Consider the following 20,698-nt stretch of genomic DNA (forward strand, 5'->3'; position numbering starts at 1 on the left):
ATTTGCAATTTTAAGTTAATAAGCTTACAGTAAATCCACCATGAATTACATTTTAAATAATTTTGCTTAAGCTAGGGTTTGGATTCCTCTATAATGGACCCTTTCCACACCCATTCCCCACCTTTTACAGTCTATATAATTAAGAGTTGACTGAATGTTTAAATACATTTAGTAGTTAAGAGGTGACTAATAATCTGACACAATATAACTGTTCTATTATTAAAAACAAACTTTATAAAATATATGGCTCCAGAATATAGTGCAAGAAACTTAAAGTTTTTGATAAACAGCCAATATTAACAAATCTACATTTCTTGAAATATTAAAAAAAAAAAAAAGACCACCAAATTAGACAAGCAAGTTTCTAAGCTTCAAGGAACTTTTAAAGAGTGAAAAACAAGATACTGGACAAGCACCACTTCACTTTCATTACTCAGGTAAAAGTGCAGGGAAAAAAATCTTTAAATGATGAAAAAGCCCTAGAATACGAAAAACAATCTCTAAAAACTAGACTGTAAAATGAAGACTGGAAAATAAGGAAAAGAAATTCGACTAAAGGGACTTCTACAGTTTAAACAGAAGGCCTATATACATTTCCATCATGAGGCTGCTTCCTACTGTATCTCCTTAAGAGACAGGACTGCATGACTCTCCTCTCAGTTCTGTTCTGCCAACAACCTCACCGCACTGGCACCGAAGCCCTAGATGAAGCTGTGCAAAAGCATGGCCCCCCGTCTTCCTGGATCACACAGCTCCCTTGGATGAGGAGACAACATACTAACTGGTCTCCCTGCCTCCACTCCTGACAGTCTCACAACCATTTTCCTCACTTCTTTACCTAAGACTCTTTGACAACTCCCCCATCACTCAATCACACTCATGTTCAGTGTGAACCCCCCAGCGCGCAGGATGTGGTGCTTCCTCCCTACCACACAGCCTCTGAGTCCTGCCATATCCCACCTCCCACCTGGCACTCCCAGGACCCCCATCACCAGTCCTCTCAACACCCCAGGGCCACTCTGGATGAATGGAGCTTATCCTGACTAAACTCCTCCTTTACCTCCACCCAACTCAGGCACCAATCTTTCTCCAGGAGGAAACCTTCCACAAGCCGCAGAGCAGGGAAGGGTCCCCACTTTGCAAACAGCTCCCTAAGCATACATCTTTCAGAACACCTCCTGCACATTATGAAATTATCTTTCTTATTTTTTAAAGTTTACCTCCCTTACTAGGAAGTAAGCAACTCAAGAGCAAAGACTGTATGTTTATAAATGTTTACTGAACTGAAATACCAGGCACTATACAATAAAAAGTGAACACAAAAAACCTGACTTACTAACCAATTCATTAGCAAGTCCTGTCAGTTCAACTTCCAACCAAATCCATCCACTTCTGGTGGCAGCACAGCCTCCATGCCAGCCCAACCTCTGGCATCTCTGTTTTGGACTGCTTCAATAGCCTCCTCATTTCCCCGCTTGCAGACCACTATACCACACCAGTCTACTACACACACACATGCACACACACACCACTACACCACTACCCACCCCCAGCTCCAACCACGTGTGTCCGGCAGCCAGAATGATCTTTGTAAAAATATAAATGTAAAAAATTCTTTAAAAACGGATTAAGGGCTTCCCTGGTGGCGCAGTGGTTGAGAGTCCGCCTGCTGATGCAGGGGACACGGGTTCGTGCCCCGATCCGGGAAGATCCCACATGCCACAGAGCGGCTGGGCCCGTGAGCCATGGCCACTGAGCCTGCAAGTCCAGAGCCTGTGCTCCGCAATGGGACAGGCCACAAGAGTAAGAGGCCCACGTACCGAGGAAAAGAGAAAAGGATTAAAATCTGAAAATCCACTTAAAAATCTTTATTTGCTTTCTATTACATTGACACTAAAATTCAAACTGCCCTACGATGCCCTCTATGATCTGACCCTTTCCAAGTTTTGTACTCATTTTGTATCACGCCATCTCTACTGCGATACAGTAAGTCCTCCAATACAATAAGCTATATCCTGACTTGGCATCTTTACACTCACTCCTTCCTCTGCCTAGAAGACCTCCCTCAGCTAGCTGCTACTTCTCAAAGCTCAGATTAAGTGTCACAATCCAATCCAAAGCAGTTTTACCCCTCAGTCGTTGTTTTCTTTGTACTCATTACCATCTCCAATTAGATTAATCTGTCCACTTGTTTACTGTGTACATCTATCCCTGAGGAGGGCAGGAACTTTGAGTTTTGTTCATACTGTATCTATCCCATGTGCCTAAAACCAGTGCCTTGTACACAGCAGGCATTCATAAACATTTCTAAAATGAAAGAATATACCAGGAAAAGTGACTCTTATTTAAGAAATACATGAAACAAGTGAGGTAAAAGAAATGGATAATTAACCTACCAAACAAGGGAGGAAACATTCTACTCCTAGTATTTGCAAGCAGACAGGCTGGTGTTATTAGGATCTATTATCAACAAGCATCCAGAGTGTATTTCCCAAAACTCATTAGAAACGTGTCAAGTAGAATGGTTTTACGTGCCATATGCTAGCCTATGTGTATGACACTGAAAACAATCATTTTTAGAAAATGCTATAAACTGACACTCCCGCAAACCCTGTAATATGCACAACTATAGTAGTACACATTAAAACACTTAAAAACCACTTGCTACTTTATGTTAAAAAACAGTATTTCTGACAGTGGTACTGATCTGTAAATGATTAAATTTACACTAATAAAACTTCAACCTCTTAAGTAACAGGTCCTTCTCATACAAGAGGTAGGTCTTCAAGACAGGTTCTGACCACCTATGACACCTAGGAAGCTGTCTCACATACTGTTCTTTGTTAGAAGTAGTGCTGCAACTCAAGCAAAAACAATACAAAATTCATCACAATGTTAGCAGCCTCTGTTCACTCCTTACTGAAGTTTTGACCAAGGGAGGCGAAAACTGTCAGTCACTACTGCACTGGTGATAGAAAAATCTTTGAATCTTTATTCAAATGTCATTCAATCACAGAAATTAGGATAACATACAATGAAGCATTTAGGCAATGAAGGTAAATGAAGACAGTGAAGATAAAAATACAATCTAAGTATTTTATTTTGCTTGATTAAACCTTCTCACTGTTCAAGAAAATGCTTTGTAAAATAAACAAGTCTTAACGAGTTAAACAAAATTAATACGACAGGTTAAAAATAGCTGTCATATTTTAATAATCACTATTGACAGGTCACTTGAAAGTAACAAAATTTCAATAACTTCCCTTCAGATTCCTTTAAGCAATTTTCAACAGTATGGCCATCAAATTTCTGATCTAACAACACTTACCTTGGTATGGTAACACATTTAGTATTACAATTTTGAGTGGTGATGGCTTTCTCAAGCTCATCTAATCGTCCTGTTTTCTTTAGCTTCTTCACCAAACTTTTAACTGCTTTCTCACACCACTTTTCTTCCTGTCCATTCTGCTCTCCACCACCTGCTCCTCCAGATCCACCCGCTGATTTCTTCCATCCCAGCAGTCTCTTCACAACTGGTGGAGTGAATGGCAAGATGGACGACATGTTCTTACCAAAGGCAGCGATCCACTCTAAGAAAATATCCTCCTTAATCTAACCTAGAAAAGATATGGAAAGGATAATTTAGAAGCTAACTTTACAATCAACTACTAGTTTCAACATAGTATCAAAAGCAAATTACAGAATACAATAGAAATTCAAATTATTTCTTTCACAACAGACATTCAGAAGTTATCTTTTTCACCCCTGAAAATGACTTTAATAATTTAAATGAATTGTGGAAACAAATCCTTCTAAAAACAAGACAGTGTTATAAGTGGACAAATATAATAATTTTGCAAGTAAAATCTTTTATCTTTATCAACACTGGACAAGTTTATCACTACCCATACTACTTTATTTTTAACTTAGTATCAATAAAATATCTTCACCAAAAGAAAGTTTTCCTCACTTTTTAGAATTTCAATCTATTCTCAAAACACGTAACAAAAATATTTTTAAAAATTTACAAGCTCAATATCCCCAAAGTTTTAAAGTTTCATAACCAAGTATCATAAAGTAAAATGTAAAGTTATAACAAGGGAAAAGGCATGAAGTGTGAAGTAAACAAGAAGAATAAAGACATAGGGACTTCCCCAGTGGCGCAGTGGTTAAGAATCCGCCTGCAAATGCAGGGGACACGGGTTCGAGCCCTGGTCTGGGAAGATCCCACATGCCGCGGAGCAACTAAACCCGTGCGCCACAACTACTGAAGCTTGTGCACCTAGAGCCCGTGCTCCGCAACAAGAGAAGCCACCGTACTGAGAAGCCCGTACACCGCAACGAAGAGTAGCCCCCGCTCACCACCACTACAGAAAGCCCGTGCGCAGCAACGAAGACCCAAAGCAGCCAAAGAAAAAAACAAAGAGTTAAAAAATATAAAAATAAAGAAATAAAGGTACAGAGAGTCTGTGATAAAAAGATTTGGTTCACTTTTACCACCCCTTGAGAAGATTTTTAATTAAGCCTCTTTTAAAAAATATTTCCATTTATATCTAAGTAACAACATGCATAGTGAGTAAAGTCAAATATAGCTCCTCTTCTCACACCAAGAGAACCTTTTAACTTTTATTCTTGCTATTTATACCTCAGTAATGGTATCCCTTGAAATAGCAAGTTTAGATATATCTAGCGATTTTTCTACAGAAAATGAGGATTTACACCACGACCACTTGCTTTCCTCCAAGCTTAAAAATAATTATCTCCCAGGTAGTTTTGTACCTGATGAGATTAGTAGTTAACTACTACTGTATAACTACTACTGTATAATCATGTTTCCTTTTTTGTACAACTCTTTCCTTTCCCCAGAGCTAATTATGTTAGTTTTTCATTTGCCTAGTTTTCTAAGCACCTACTACAAATTCTTCCCACACTTTCCACCAGCCCAATTAAAATTTAATGTCAATGGCTTTAATCTCAAAGTAAGAGATAAGATAATTTACCACTTGAGGACAGAACTGGAGAGTTCAGATTTGAGAAGAATGGAAAACATTTTGAAACCTAGCTCTGAGAAATACGGTGTAAAATCAACTAGGGTGAAGTGAAATAACAAACTTTATCAGGTATTTGCCAGATTATATATCAGAAAGTATTCCATGAAGGAGTTCCACTTCTAATCAGGAGATACAGAGTCACAATAGACCATCACTTTCACCCTAACAATCAAAACAAGACAGAAAAGCTATAAAATCATGGTTTTTCTGAACCCATCAGAAAGTTTAAGATGCAAAGAAACCTAAGTGAAACTAAATTCCAGAAAGTGTTGAGTCTTGATAGAAGAGGGGCCCACAGATGGTCTCTTTCCTGGTAGAGTGGCTAAGGAGGAATAATCCCACCACAGTGAAGGTAAGGAGAAATCAGCCTAAATTTTAGTACATTTTAACAGTAACATGTAGGCTGACAAGACATTAGAATTCCAAGGATTCCACAGAGCAAGTCTGCACCACTCAACCGCTCAATCCCACAGGTCTGCACCAAGAGTTGGCCAAAATATGGCAAAGGTTGGAAGACAGGGCAGGAAAGCTAAAAGATACGCTAAGAAGCTTAGGATCTTCCTCAAATGCCCTGGGGAGGGGGTAGGGGGAGGGGTGGTGGTGAGATGTGAGAGAAATCAATCCAAGAGACTCCAGACATTCAGCTGCCAAGGGCTGAGGTGGGACAAGACAGCTGAGACAGAAACTTCCATGCAGATACTCTGGAAATTGAACTACCAAGGCTGGGGTAGGAAAGGACTGCTGAGAGAAAGCACTGGAAGGTATTACTCGTACCGAGAGATCTCACTAGGCACAAAAGCCTGGGGTAAGACTAGAGAGCAAAAAGAACTCCAGAATGACGAGGAAACCAGTAGCTAGGCTGTAAAGCAGAGAAGTCACCACGGTTCAGAAAGCTGATGGCTCAGATACAAAGCATAAAGAGATAACTGAAATTACACTAAGACAACAAATCTTACAGAAAGTAAAGTCTTAATCCCACTCTCAAGACACTTGAACTAATCAAAATAAAGTTGCAAATAAGCCCAGAACTAGCTGACTATGCACACATCTTGTTGACTTAGCCCCACAAGAAATGATGGGCCATTTCGGGGAAGTAGATAATATATACTTCAACCTGTACTGATTTTACACAAACATTCAGCATTCAATCAAAAATTACAAGACAGAGAAGAGTAGCAAACCAAAGTCAAAAGATGAAGTATTAATATAATCAGATCAGAGAGGGCCTAGATTTGGGGATTATCAGACATACTTTAAAATAACTATGATGAAAACTGATGGAAGAGATAGACAACGTGAATAATGAAATGGAGAATTTAATCACAGACATTGAAGCTATTAAAAAAAAGATCACAGGGAAACATTAAAAATGAAAAATACAGTATCAGAAATTAAAGATTTCTTTAGATGGATTTAAAAACAGACAGAAATAAGCTGTGAATTTGAAGACAGGCCAAATTAAAATGCCCAGATTGAAACATGAAGAGAAAAAAAAAAAGTGTGGAAAAAAATCCCAGAACATCCAAGACCAAATGTCAATTGGGGTTTAAGTGGAGTGTAACTGGGGTCCCAGAAGGAGATGAAAAGAGAGAATGGGGCAGAAAAAGCTTAAGAAGAGATAATGGCCAAAAGCATTTCAAAAATGATGGCAGATATCAACCCACAGATGGAAAGGAAACATACAGTAGTCAATCTGCTGAATATTAAAGATAAAAATATAATGGCTGAGTGTCACTTAGGATGGCAGTGAAAACCCAGATGAAAGGGGAATCTGCACTCATTCACAAGCTCTTTTCAAAGGCTCTCAACTGAGTTCTCTTGAAAAAGAACGGCATGGGGCAAGAGAAGGGAGAGAGCTCCTCCCCTTTAAGTGGCACCTAACATGAAGCAAAAGCCTTCAACCAGGAGGGGAGATGCAGGAAAGCCTCCCACACCCAGGGCCCAAGGAAAGTTTCCCTGCCTGAAAGGGAAGAGTAAAGCAAAAGCTGTGTACTATTTGAGAGGGTGGGGGGAGCAGAGCCTATTTGCCCACCTCCCACATACAAACAAGCCTTTCACCATGTAACATAACCACAGTCTACCCCTAGAGGAAGACAGGAAACACTGCCACCACCAGTGGCAGACAAACATACCCTGATGCTAAGGAATGAATAGAAAGCAAAGCTATCGATATGACAATGGGCCAGGAGCAAGAAACTGTCTTTGGCCCAAGATCCTGCACTAATACAAAAAGCAAAGGTCTGCTACTACTAGAAGGAAAAATCCTTAACAAAATATTAGCAAATCACACCCAGTAACATATATAGAAAAAGTCATCATCATCACCAAGTGGGGTTTATCCCAAGGAGCAAAACTGGTTTAACAGTTAAAAAAAAAAAAAAATCAAGCACCTCATTTACAGTATACAGGAGAAAAATCCTTATGATTCTCTTAACTGATGCAGGGGAAAAAAAAAAAGGCATTTGACAATGTTAATTTAATATCTATCCATGATTAAAAACCCTCAGAGAACTAGAAATAGAAAAGGGGAAGAAGTTCTTCATTCTGGAAAACGACATCTATGAAAAACCTAAAGCTAGCAACATATCTAATGATGAAACATTGAGTCCCTTTCCCTTATAACTGAGGATACGACAAGGATGTCCACTGTCACTACTTCTATTCAATAATGCACTGAATGTTCCAGCCAGCACAATAAGGCAAGAAAGAAATAAAAGGCATAAAGATTGGAAAGAAGTAAGTATATTCTCTGGTGATATGACTGTCTTCATTGGAAACTGCACAGAACCTACAAAAACACTAGTAAAATTAGGAAGTGAATTTAGCAAGGTTTCATGATAGAAGGTCAACATACAAAATTAAGTGTATCTCTACATACAAGCAAAGAACAAATGGAAAATGAAATTTAAAGAAATACCAGTTATAACTGCAACAACAACAAAAAAAACCTATAGGTCAATCTAAAGAAAGATACTCAAGACCTCTATACTAAGAACTGCAAAATATTGCTAAGGTAAATGAAAGAAGACTGAAATGAAGAGAGACCATATTCATAGACTGGAAGACTCAATATTATTTAAATGTCCATTCTTCCCAGTTTGATATATAAATGCAATCCCTGTTGAAATCCCAGCAGGATTTTTTAAAAAGAAACTGATATGCTGATGCTAAAATTCCTATGGAACAAAAGAGATCTAGAATAATAAAACCAAGCTTGAAAAAAGAAAAAGGATTTTTGAGGACTTATACCACCTTATTTCAAGACTCACTGAAAAAGCCTTAGTAATCAAGAGTATAGAGTGGGCATAAGAAAAATAAAGATAGTGAAATAGAAGAGCATCCAGAAATAGACCCATACATATACAGTCAACTCATTTTCTACCAAGGCGCCAAGTCAATCTATTTTCAACATTTTTTCAACAGCTTTTCAAAAATATGGAAAATAGTAAACCTCAAGCACTATCTTATACCATCCTCAATAGGAAAGCAAAATCTTAACTCTTAGAGGAAAACACAAAATACTTTTATGTCCTTAAGACATAAAAAGCACTAACCACAAAAGAAATATAAATAACACAAACCTCATCAAAACTTAAAATGCCTGCTTACCAAAAGACACCACTAAAGAACGAGTAAGTCACAGACTAGAGAAAAAATATTTGCTATAAATATTTGAGATAAAGGGCTACCATATAGAATATATAAAGAACTGCAAGTCAAAGAAAAAAGTGCACTCCATTTTTTAAAAAATAGGCAAAGGACAAATTACAGATATTGCATGAAAGAGGATACACAGGAATGGCCAATAAGCACGTTAGGAGGTGTTTAATATCAACAATCTTCAGGAAATGCAAATTAAAACCACAATGCATTTCGCACCATCTAGAATGGTTTAAAAATATTCTGACACTGTCAAATGTTGGTGAAGATGTAGAATATACTAGTTTCCTATTCCTGTTGTAACAAATTATCACAAACTCAGTGCTTTAAACCACCACAGATTTACCAAAATGAGTTTCAATGAATTCAAGAAAGTCAAAGTATACTCAGGACTGTTTCCTTCCAGAGGGTCTGACGGGAGAATTTGCTTCCTTGCCTTTTTCAGCCTTTAGTGGTCTCCCGTATTCCTTGGCTTATGCCCCATTCCTCCACCTTCAAAGCACATCACTCCAATCTCTGCTTGCATTGTCATACTGCCTTCTCCATCTCAGGTCAAACCTCCCTCTATCTGCCCTCTTATAAGGACACTTGTGATTACATTTAGGGCTCACCCAGATATTACCCAATAATCTCCCCATCTCAAGATCCTTAACCACATCTGGAAAGTCCCTTTTGCCATATAAATAACATTCACTGGTTCTGGGGACTAGGACCTGGATGTCTTTGGGGACCATTATTCAGCCTGACATATGGAGCAACTGGAAATGCTCATACCCTGTTGATGTGATGTAAAATGAATGGTACAGTGCCTTTGGAAAACTGGCAAGTTCCTAAAAAGTTAAACATACATCTACCCTATATCACAACAATTCCACTCCTAGACATATTCAAGAAAAATGAAAACTTAAGTTCACAAAAAAAGACTTATACAAGAATGTTCATAGTAGCCATAACTCATGATGGCCCCAAACTGGAAAGAGCCCAAATCTCAAGAAAACTGAAAAAAATAAAACCAACAACTGTGGTATATTCATACAATGGGATACTGCTCAGGAACAAAAATGAGTGAGCTACTGATACACTTCACAACATGGATGAATCTCAAAAGTATCATGCTGGTTGGTGCTTTGTGACCACCTAGCGGGGTGGGATAGGGAGGGTGGGAGGGAGGGAGACGCAAGAGGGAGGAGATATGGGGATATATGTATACGTATGGCTGACTCACTTTGTTATACAGCAGAAACTAACACACCATTGTAAAGCAATTATACTCCAATAAAGATGTTAAAAAAAATCATGCTGGGAAAAAGACACTCAAAATATATACTGATTCCACTTATGACTTGCAACAACTGGGGAAATTAATACAGTGAGAGAAGTCAAATGACTGTCTCAGGAAAGGGGAGGGACACACAGAGAAATGCTTGGTCTGATGCACAAATACCTTTCTGGGGTGATAAGACTGTTTTCTATCTTATTTTGAGAAGTAATTACATGTGAGTACCCAAGTATCAAAACTCACAGAACTGAAAATTTAAAGTTTGGGCATTTATCAATGTAAATTACAATTCAAAAAAATTAAAAAGCATCTAAACAAATACATTAAGAAGTTTCAAACAAGCAAAGTTAAATGGACTTCTTTATCTAAGAACTTATCAGACCTTCAATATGCCAACGCATACTGTAAGTTTCAGAAGGGAGGACGTGGCAATTGACCAAGGATGTTAAGTAAGCCAACAAGTGTCTGCCCACAGCTTGGAGGGGAGCCTCTGCAAGCACATCTAGGTATATGTTGGGGAACAGGGCCGTGGATGTGGGAGGGCTTTTTTTTTATTATTTGAGAACAAACAGTGAGAGCCCAAATGACATCCAATCACAAACTTATCTGGGGCAGCGGTGGCAAGGTTGCTGCAACAGAGGTATACCTTTACTTTAAAAAAAAAAAAAAAAAAAGTTAGTATAATTCTCAAAAAAGGACTTTGAATTCTCAAAAGACCATTCTCAAAAATGGTCTTCCAAACTGAAGATACTTAGGCCTTGGTACAGTTTGCTAGAAAATAATGGTCACAACCTAATTAATAATCATATTCATTCCCCTCAAAAGGGAAAAACAATTAACAGGTCCCAACCTCAATTCAGGAAGACTGTCCCAAGGGTCTCCCACAAGAGGTAATATAGCATGCCAAATTTCACAAATTTATTTGGCCATAGTAACCCTTTTATAGGGACATCTCTGGAATTCCACATAACAATGCTGCCCTGGCACCCCTGATAGCCCAACTGTGGTTTAGATGCTAAAAATCTGAAAGGAGCCAAAAAGCAGGATTATGTGACTTTCTTTAGCAATACAGCAGAAATGGTGGGAAAGTGAGGTTTGCCCAGTTAGGGAACTGTAAGATAAGTAAAGAACAGCAACGAGAGCTTGACAGCAGGTAGCACCATTAAGCTGTCTAGAGTGGGAGATGCTATAACAACACACATAAATAAGTATATATAAAAATGCCATACATTATAGTACACTATAGTAAATACTATAATTTAAAAATACTATAGTATATGAAACTACAACTTGAAAAAATAAAGCAAACACAAAAAACTACATCAAACACATGTAATAATCCACCAAAGTAGACATTTGCAACTACCAGGCAGCAAAAGGTGTATTTGGCTACCTTTGACCTCTGCTGAATTCCTACTCTGTGTCACAAAGCACGCTCTAGTGGAGCCAGCTATATAAACCTCAATACCATGTGACAGTCTTATCCAAGCACAGAGAACATGCTTATTAATTCAACCTTTGGAAGGGAGAGGTATCACAAAAGCAACACACAGCGGAAGTGCGAATAGAGAAAGAGAGAGAGAGAGAATACCAGGCAGAAAGTTCAGCAGGTTTTCAAGAGACAGGAAACGTTTTAGGAGTTACCCCAAAAAATGTAGGTATTACTAGAACTCAGAGTACAAGGAAGCAACGTGGTAGGAGAGAGGGGAGAGTGAGGCAGCCCAGTTTAAAAAACTGAAGACAAGTTAGTGCTAATGTTAGTATTACTTCAGTGATTTCAGAAACAATTCACATGTTATTGGCCAAGTGGATGTGGACAGTTTAGGGAAAAGGAGGATTCAAGAATAATGGCCACTAACCAATGTAACTGAGCACTGTGGAATGATGCACTAATCCCTATTCAGAACACAGAAACAGAAGCAAATCTGAAGGCTAAGGTTACAGGGTCAGGATTAATACATGGCTTTACGTAAGTAACTGTGTTCATCACATAACCAGGGTGCAGCAGAAAATACAGCAGAGGCTCAGAAGAGAGGGTAGTCAGGGCAAGAGAGCACGCCCAAGCAAGGCAGAGCTAGTCCTGCGGAGAAGGCTTGGATTTTGAGGGCTCCGCAGGCACTGTTTCAGCCCCACACCGATTTTATCCTTAGAACAAAACTCTTCCTCCGTTACACGAGGGATCCCTGTTCCTTGCCAAAAACTGACAGAACAAGCAAATATAACAAGACTCTATCTAAAAGTGCCTATAACTTTAGTTTAATTAATCCATCCATGAGAATTCAGCCTAGGAAAATGAATAAAAATTAAACTTTTATATATGCAGCAAAAATGAAAGGGATTCCCAGTGTTAGGAAGAATCTGAGTAAACAGGTTCTCTGTTAGATTTCTGTTAGAAATGTTTCTTGTGAGTTAAGATGTATTCTTGGGGACCTGAAAACTTTCTGTAAAATCGTTAAAATTTTTTTTCTTCATGGAAATGAAAACATGAAATGTTTACGCCTATTCTGGGTCATCTGAATAACCTCATGACCTAGTATTGCCACATGATTTCAATGTCCCATGTCTTAGAAGAGCAGTTATGACCACTTTGGAACTATGTGTTCATTTAAAGTTACCAGCCTTAACTTGTCACGTTTTAGTAATCATGGCTGGCTGACTCCTGGCTAATTATCTCTGGAGAATTTTTCAATTATGCAATAAAATAATATTTTTCAGTAATGCTGATAATACACTTTAATTAGCTGAGCATTTTAAATAGCTAAGGTATCATATTTAGCCAATAGTTTTGAAATGTAAACAGACTGAGTTTAGGTTTTTTACAAGGTATCGACTCCTCCATGTTCCCAGTTGAAGACAAAATGGAGTAAGAAAATAAGAAAATTAGATTTATGATCAAGTTATCGAGATGTGAGTCATTTACATAATATACAGATTTCCTTCAATAGTGTGGCAGCAAGCTCTCTACTAAAGTTAGAAATGTTTTCCCAACATCTGCAAGAATTGAAAAATAAGTTCAGATTCTAACTCTGTTCCTAATTCCAGCTATAACTGATACTTATACAATGCAAGTTTCAACAGAATAGGAAGACTATCTTTACAGCTAAGTAAGAAAGCGTATCAAGTGATACCTTAGTAAAATTGGGATTCCAAGATTACTCACTGGAAAGTTTCAGTTAAGTAAGAGGTCTGATTATCCTGAACTAGCAAATAAAACCTTCAAATTATTAATAACTGTAAAATAGTTTTGCAAATAGCATTCTCTACATGTCTTATTAAACTACGGTTCATTTTCTTTGCAGAGTCTTCAACTTGCTGTTCTTTGCGTACTGTTTTTATTCTGATATAAACCCTATCACTGAATATGTATTACAAAAAAATCTCCAAATCCTTAGAATGTTTTTTCATTTTCTTACATTGTCTTTTAGTATATACAAATTTATATTTTAATATAAAATCTTTTATGACACAACTTTGCTTCTTTTTAAAGAAATCCCTTTCTGCACCCAAATACAGCAGGAAATATTTATTGAGTGCTTACTCAATGACACGTTAGTGTAATAGTCTGGTAAGCATTAACTCATTAAATTCTCATAAGAATCCAGTGGGGTGGGTACTATTATCTACCAATGAGGAATCTGAGACACAAAGAAATACCCTGATTTTATAAAGATATTGCTCCCTCTAGATATTCTTGTAGATACTTTAGATTTGCCTTTCACACTTAGGCGCCTAACTTATCAGGAATTTCTTTTTAAGGGTTGAGATGGCGATCTAAATATCTCCTGTAAGGACAGCTTATTTAATCAGCACCATTTATTAAATAGTTTATCTTTCCTTTACTAATTCAAAATGCCACTTCTGTCACATACCAAATCCCTATAAATACATGTCTGATTGTGGACTTTATATTCTGTTCATTGGTATGCTTGTTCGTATCTACACTACTACTACTACTACTACTTTCAAGCAAGTTTTGATACCTACAAGGTGAGCGCTCCCTCATTTTTCAAATTTATATTAGTTATTTTAATTTGAGCTTGTCAAATTCCACCAAAACCCTATAGCACTTTGGAAGTGCGATGAATTTAGATTCATTTATGATATTGAGTATTCCTATGTATGAAAATGAGATATTTCCATTTATTTTGGACTTAATACCCATCAATAAGTTATCTAATTTTCTGTACATCTCATTAAATTTGCTTATTCCTCCATCTTGGGTTTTATTGTGGCTGGAACATTAAGAAAAAAATATTTCAGTCATACAAAAAAATCAATACATTGAAAACACCCTTGGATCTCCCATCCAGCTCTGTCAACTCTCAGTATTTTGCAGTATTTGATCAGATGTAAGAAATAAGACATGATAGATGGATATAGCTGAAGTCCCCTATGAACACCTTTATGATCCCACTCTCCTCCCTCTTGTTTCTCAGGGAGAGTCACTATCTTGACTTTCCCCCATGGTCATTAAAGGGTTTTGATACATATGGTATCCATACAATAAAGTTTTGCACATTTTATAAATTTGTGTCAAACTTTTAAACACTGCTCATGTAACTTCGCTTTTTTCACTCGTTATTATAACTATCCATGCTGATAGTTATAATATAGCATATATTATACATATATAATCCTCAACTCTAATGCATTCATTTAGCTGTCATATACCACTCCATTATATGACTCTATCACAGTTCACTGTCTAGTCTCCTTTTGGTTTCCACTCTTACAAGCTGCCATGAGTAGTCTGGCATATATCTTCTCATTCGTATATGAGAGCTCTTTAAGGACAGAAACTTCTGAACTTCTTGATCAAAAAAGAAGCTCCACAGCGAGAAATACAATTTCACACTGCAACCTCACACACACACACACACACACTCTTAAGAGACATTCTACCATATGTTATCCTCTGCCATTTCTCTAAATTGAGGGTTGTAAACCCTTAATGAATATGAAATCAACTTAGTTGATCCTGAGAAGTATCTTTTTTAAAAGAACAGAAAAGAAAAAAAAAGAAAAACAGAATACAGTAGAAAACAGAGCGCACTCAATTATTTCAAAAATTTTAATTCAGTCTGTGTCTCATGTAAAACATATTTCCCACCATAGGTCTGTAAAAACACATATGAAAACCACTGCCTTAGGACAGATACCAAGGAGTTGAAATGCTGCATAGTAGGACATGCACATATACAACTTTACCAAATACTATCAACATGGTTACACTAATTGTCATTCCCACCAAGGAAATATGAGTTCCTATTTTACCCAGTATCACTAACACATTATTTGGTCCCTCAAACTTTTGTCAAAAGGATGGGGTGCAACACAGAAGGCTGTCGATGTTTAGCACTTCCCCAACTACTAAGAAGTTTGAGAATATTTTCATGTTTACTGACTTTTCAGGATCGTATTCCTTTGAATCATTTGTTCACATTCACCATCTTTTTCTTAATTCACAGGAACTATTTATATATTCTAGATAATAGTCTTTTGTTAATTACACATGTCACATGTATCTTCACCTAGCAAGGGACTTTTGATGGCCTTTTTTATACTTAAGTAGCTCACTTTAATGTGCTCAAATTTATCAGTATTTTAATCATATGTATATATTTGTACCTTCTTAAAGATCCTTCCATATGCTGTCACCTTTTAAAAGTCAAAGTGTAAAGTTTTGCTTTTCACACTTGTAATTTTTTTGTGTGTATGATGTGAGGTAGGTATCTTCCCCTCAACAGAAATAATCAAGTACACCAGCACCATATACTGAATCTTTTCCCTAGTGATTACAAATGCTATTTGTGTTTCTAGGCTTTTTTTCTTTCCTTCCATTAGTCTGTATCTGAGACAAATACCATCATGTCTTAACCATTAAAGCTATACAATATGTCTTGAAATCTGATAAAGTGAATTCTCTTTCACCTGCGATTTTAATTGGAATGATACAATTTATAAATAAGTGGAGGAAAACTGACACGATACTGGCTTCTATTCATAAACACAAGTATATCTTCTTATAATTGAATATTGTATGGGTCATATAATTTTTTCCATTAAGGTCCCATGTGTTTTTATTTTTTCCTAGGTATTTGTAGTTTGTGTTGCCATTTTAAAGGGTGGCTTTTTAAAATTTAGATTTTGTTTTTTGCTGGCATATAGTAATGCACTGGTTTTTATATACAGTTGACCCTTGAACAATGAGGAGGTTAGAGGTGCTGACCCCCCATGCAGTCAAAACTTCGCATATAACTTTACAGTTAGCCCTCTGTATCACAGTTCTGCATGTGAGGATTCAACCAACCATGAATAGTGTAGTACATAGTTATTGGAAAAAAAAATCCACATAGAAGTGGACTGGCACAGACAGTTCAAACCCATGCAGTTCAAGAGTCAACTGTATTCTTTTTAAAGTCAACTTTATTGAGGCACAGCTTACATACAATAAAATGCACAGATGTTAAACATATAATTCAGTGAGTCCTGGTAAATATATACCTCCAGATAACCACCATCCCAGTCAAGATACAGAATATTTTAATCATCTCAAAAAGATTCCTTGGGTCCCTTTTGAGTCAATCTACCCTTCACACCCATGATTTCTAGCAAAGTAATTTTACCTGTTCTGGAAATTCACATCGTTGGAATCATGCCATAGGTACACTTCTATTTTTTAAACCAACACCATTTACTCAAATTAGGCAAGTTCCCTAATTCCTAATTTTCTAAGAATTTTTGTCAAGAATAAGTACTAAATTTTATCATATGCTTTCCTTCACCCACTGAGATTATCATACGGTTTTTCTCTTTTGATGTGTTAATGTAATGAATTTCATTTACAGGTTTTCTAATGTTTAATCATTTTTACATTCCTGAGACAAACCCTAAATAGTCACAGTGTTTTTTTTTGTTTTGAGCAAATACTAACATTTTTACCTAAAATGTTATTGCCATGTTCGTTAGTGAGATGTAGCCTACATGTTTCCCTTCTGGTACTACACTTGTCTCGATGGCTGGGAGGGTATCAAGATTACAGTTGCCTAGCAAAATGATTTTTTCTATGACATTTTGTATAACACTGGAATTACTGGTTCTTCCTAAGTTTAATAGAACTTGCCCATCTGGAATTTTCACTTGGGGTTTGGGTTTTTTGTTTGAGGATTTTTATTTAATTTCATTTTGGTGTAATATCTAACTATGAATTTAAATTTTAACATTATAATCTAATCAAGTTTCTTATTCTTAAGCCAATTTTGGTAATTTATTTTGCCAGAAATTTCCATTCTACCTGTTTTCCAATCTGAAAGCAAAAAGCTGCTTAGTGTTCTTAGTTTTGAAATCTCAATTTGGCCGCAGTCCTATCCCTTTTTCATTTCTAACACATTTGTGCCTTCTCTTCCTCCTCTATCAAACTTAGTCTTTTCAACTTAGCACCTTATGCTTAGTTGTTCCAGTTATATCTATTTTTCCCCTATTAATATTTCTCAACTTTATTTCCTTCCTTTTTCTAACTCATTACATTGTATAGTTAACTTATTTTTCTTTACTAAGTAAACATTCTTAATTCTTTAATACACATTTAAGGTTGTAAGTTTCCTAGATAGGCAAATGAACTTTTGTTGTATCCCAGTTTTCTTTGTTTTTTTGTTTTTTGTTTTGCGGTACGTGGGCCTCTCACTGTTGTGGCCCCTCCCGTTGCGGAGCACAGGCTCCGGACACACAAGCTCAGCGGCCATGGCTCATGGGCCTAGCAGCTCAGCGGCATGTGGGATCCTCCCGGACCAGGACATGAACCCGTGTCCCCTGCATCGGCAGGCGGCTTCTCAACCACTGCGCCACCAGGGAAGCCCTGTATCCCAGTTTTGATAGTATTTTCATCATCCTAAACATTTTCTAATTTTTATGAGTTGCTCTTAAATTTAGAAGTATGTTTTTTTCAGCATACAACTGTGGATTTGGGAGCTGTTGTTGCTATCCTCCGGTTATGTTTCTAACTTAACTGCACTAGGGTCCAAGGACATGATTTTTAAGGTACAAATTCTTAGGAATTTGTCAACATTTGCTCTGAGGTCTAGTACATAACCAAGTTTTGTAAAATTCCATGTGTACCAGAAAAGAATATATTTGTAATTGTTGCATGCTTGCTAACTGCACATTTCCAGTGCTGTAAAACCTTATTTTTTACCTATCTCTTCTTAAATTACTGTGAGGTATGTTAAAATCTCCTACAATGATTATTACACATTTGTTGACTTACCCTTATAATTCTGCTAATGTTACCGTATAGACTGCTATAGACTGTCCCTACCACACCTGCCCTGCCCTGCACCCAAATTCACATGTTGAAACCTAATTCCAATGTGATCGTATCTGGGGGTGGGGCCTTTGGGAAGTGATTAGGTCATGAGAGTGGAGCCCTCATGAATGGGATTAATGCCCTTATAAAAGACACCCCAGGGAATTCCCTTGCCCCCTTCTGCCATATGAGGTTACAGCAAAAAGATAGCTGTCTATGAAGTAGGAAGCGAGCCCTCACCAGACACCAAATCTGCTGGCACCTTGAACTTGGAATTCCCAGCCTCCAGAATTGTGAGAAATAGATTTCTGTTTTTATAAGGCACCCGGTCTATGGAATTCTGTTACAGCAGCCCAAATGGAGTTTATGCCTAGTACATCTTTTTGCATCTTTTCCCTTTACTTTAAAACTGTGTCATCATAGTTTCAAGTGTATCTACTAATAAAAAGCATTTAGTCAATTTTTAATTTTTCATTCTCCATTAACCAGCAAGCTTAATCTGAAATTATATATTGGTTTATGGAGATATTTAAGCTTATTTTCTATCATCTTATTTTGTTTTCTAATTCCTAAGCAATTTCTTTGCTTCTTTTTTCTCCTTTCCTGCCTTCTAGTTGAATGATCACATATTCTTTATTTCCACCGCCTCATCCCCACTGATTTGGAGTTATACATTCTATTCCAATTCTTTCAGAGGGTTATCCTTAAAAATTTTTAATGGAAAACTTTAATCAGTGGATTGCAAGTGCAGACAGCAAACAAAAAACAAACTCAACACACAATAAAGGAATTTAAAAAGAAAAAAGAAAAGACTATTTCATGAGGATAGGGAGAAGAGTAAGAAGAAAACAAGCAAAATTTTGATAACTGGAAAATGGATGGATGAGTAATAACTGTGAACAGATCAGAGACTACTTACTAACTCTAGGCTACCTGTGGAGAAACATCCTGATTTACACAGCAGAATTCTCAAAAGGTTAAGTAGCAGACACCACCAGTCACAGCAGGAACTGAGGGCCAGAAGGAGGAAGGAGATAAAATAGGCAGGATTGGGTGAGGGATATTTGAGAAGCAATCAGATACTTAGATCCACTTCCCCACTCTATGCCACTGGGTAACTGCTCCTCTCCTCTCCAGAAGACTAAATGTTTATTCTTGGCAGAGAGTAAAACAGTCTACCTGTACTAGGAGATGGCCTGGGTCCCGTTAGGAGAAGAGAGGGAGTAAATGAACATAAGCACACTAAAAGCAGACACTCCCAACCCCCTCCTCCACTGAGTTCTGGCTCCCAAGATACTAGCAGCCAGACCTTTACCCATTTAGTCAGATCAAGACTCCTCTCTGGGTTACCTGACCAACCCAGGAGGAAAAACATACAGATACTAATATTGAGAGTTTACCAACAAACGGTCCACTCAGATCACTCTACAGTGAAACTGAAAGAAGACCCACATGCTTAGTTTCCAATCAGCTTTTTAGACCCCCACCTTCTTAATCAAGAATTACTTGGTTTATCTGAGAAAAAATGCAAGCAAAAACAGAAAAATGCAACCTTCAAGAAGTTTGAGACTATACAGAGAAAGAAAACATCGTCAAAATCATCACTATACCCAGAGAAACAAGAGAGAATATAGCAACCCTGAAGCAAGAGCAGCATGTTCTACAAAGGAAACATACTTTACAAAGGGAACATTCAAAGTGTAAAAGAAAAGCTCTTGGATGACTTGATAGCAGAAATGGCGGGGGGGGGGGGGGGGGGGGGGGTACAACAGAAGTGTGGGAAGATACAGTATAGGAAATCTCCCAGAAAGCAGAACAAGAAGATGGAAAATAGTGGAGAAAAATGAAGAAAATTAGAGGACCAGTTCAGGAGGTCAAATGTCCAAACAGAACTTCCAGAAAGACATCAGAGATGATGGGGGGGGGGGGGGGATTATCAGTCAAAGAAATCAAGAAATATCCCCTGAACTGAAAGATGGGAGCTTCCAGATTGAAAAGGCCCATCAAGACCCCAGGACAATGGATGAAACACATCCACATCAAGGTTGGTGGCTATGAAACTTCTGAATGCTAAGAAGAGCCAAAAGTCTCCAGGGATAAATTTTTTGAAAGGTCATACAGAAAAGAATCAGAATGGATTTGATTTTCGCAACAGTAACACTAAGTGAAGTCAACAGAGCAATGCCCTCATGATTCTGAAAAACAATTATTTTTAACCTAGAATTCTATTACCCACCCAGGATGGAATAAAGGTATTTTCAGACATGTAACATCTCCAAATATTTTCCACACACACTCTCTCTCAAAGGAAGTCCTGAAGGATATGTTTCATCAAAAGAAAGGAGAGCAAAAGAATAGGAGATCTAACAAAGGAGAAAGGCTAAGGAACCCCATAAGATGACAGTG

The 20,698-nt window shown here is 37.4% G+C and overlaps 1 protein-coding gene across 4 annotated transcripts in view; it reads right to left on the reverse strand.

The window, feature by feature from the left end:
• Nucleotides 1–20,698, reverse strand: part of SMAD2 (SMAD family member 2) — a 103,221-nt gene that overhangs the window by 72,764 nt on the left and 9,759 nt on the right. For all 4 annotated transcript variants that reach the window (XM_073790700.1, XM_073790699.1, XM_033837723.2 and 1 more), the window contains exon 2: nt 3,329–3,617. In XM_073790700.1, coding sequence (XP_073646801.1) covers nt 3,329–3,564 — 236 coding nt within the window. In that variant the 5' untranslated portion in view covers nt 3,565–3,617. The remainder of the gene's footprint in view (nt 1–3,328; nt 3,618–20,698) is intronic.

Source organism: Tursiops truncatus, chromosome 13 (assembly GCF_011762595.2).
Source record: "Tursiops truncatus isolate mTurTru1 chromosome 13, mTurTru1.mat.Y, whole genome shotgun sequence".
NCBI lineage: Eukaryota > Metazoa > Chordata > Mammalia > Artiodactyla > Delphinidae > Tursiops > Tursiops truncatus.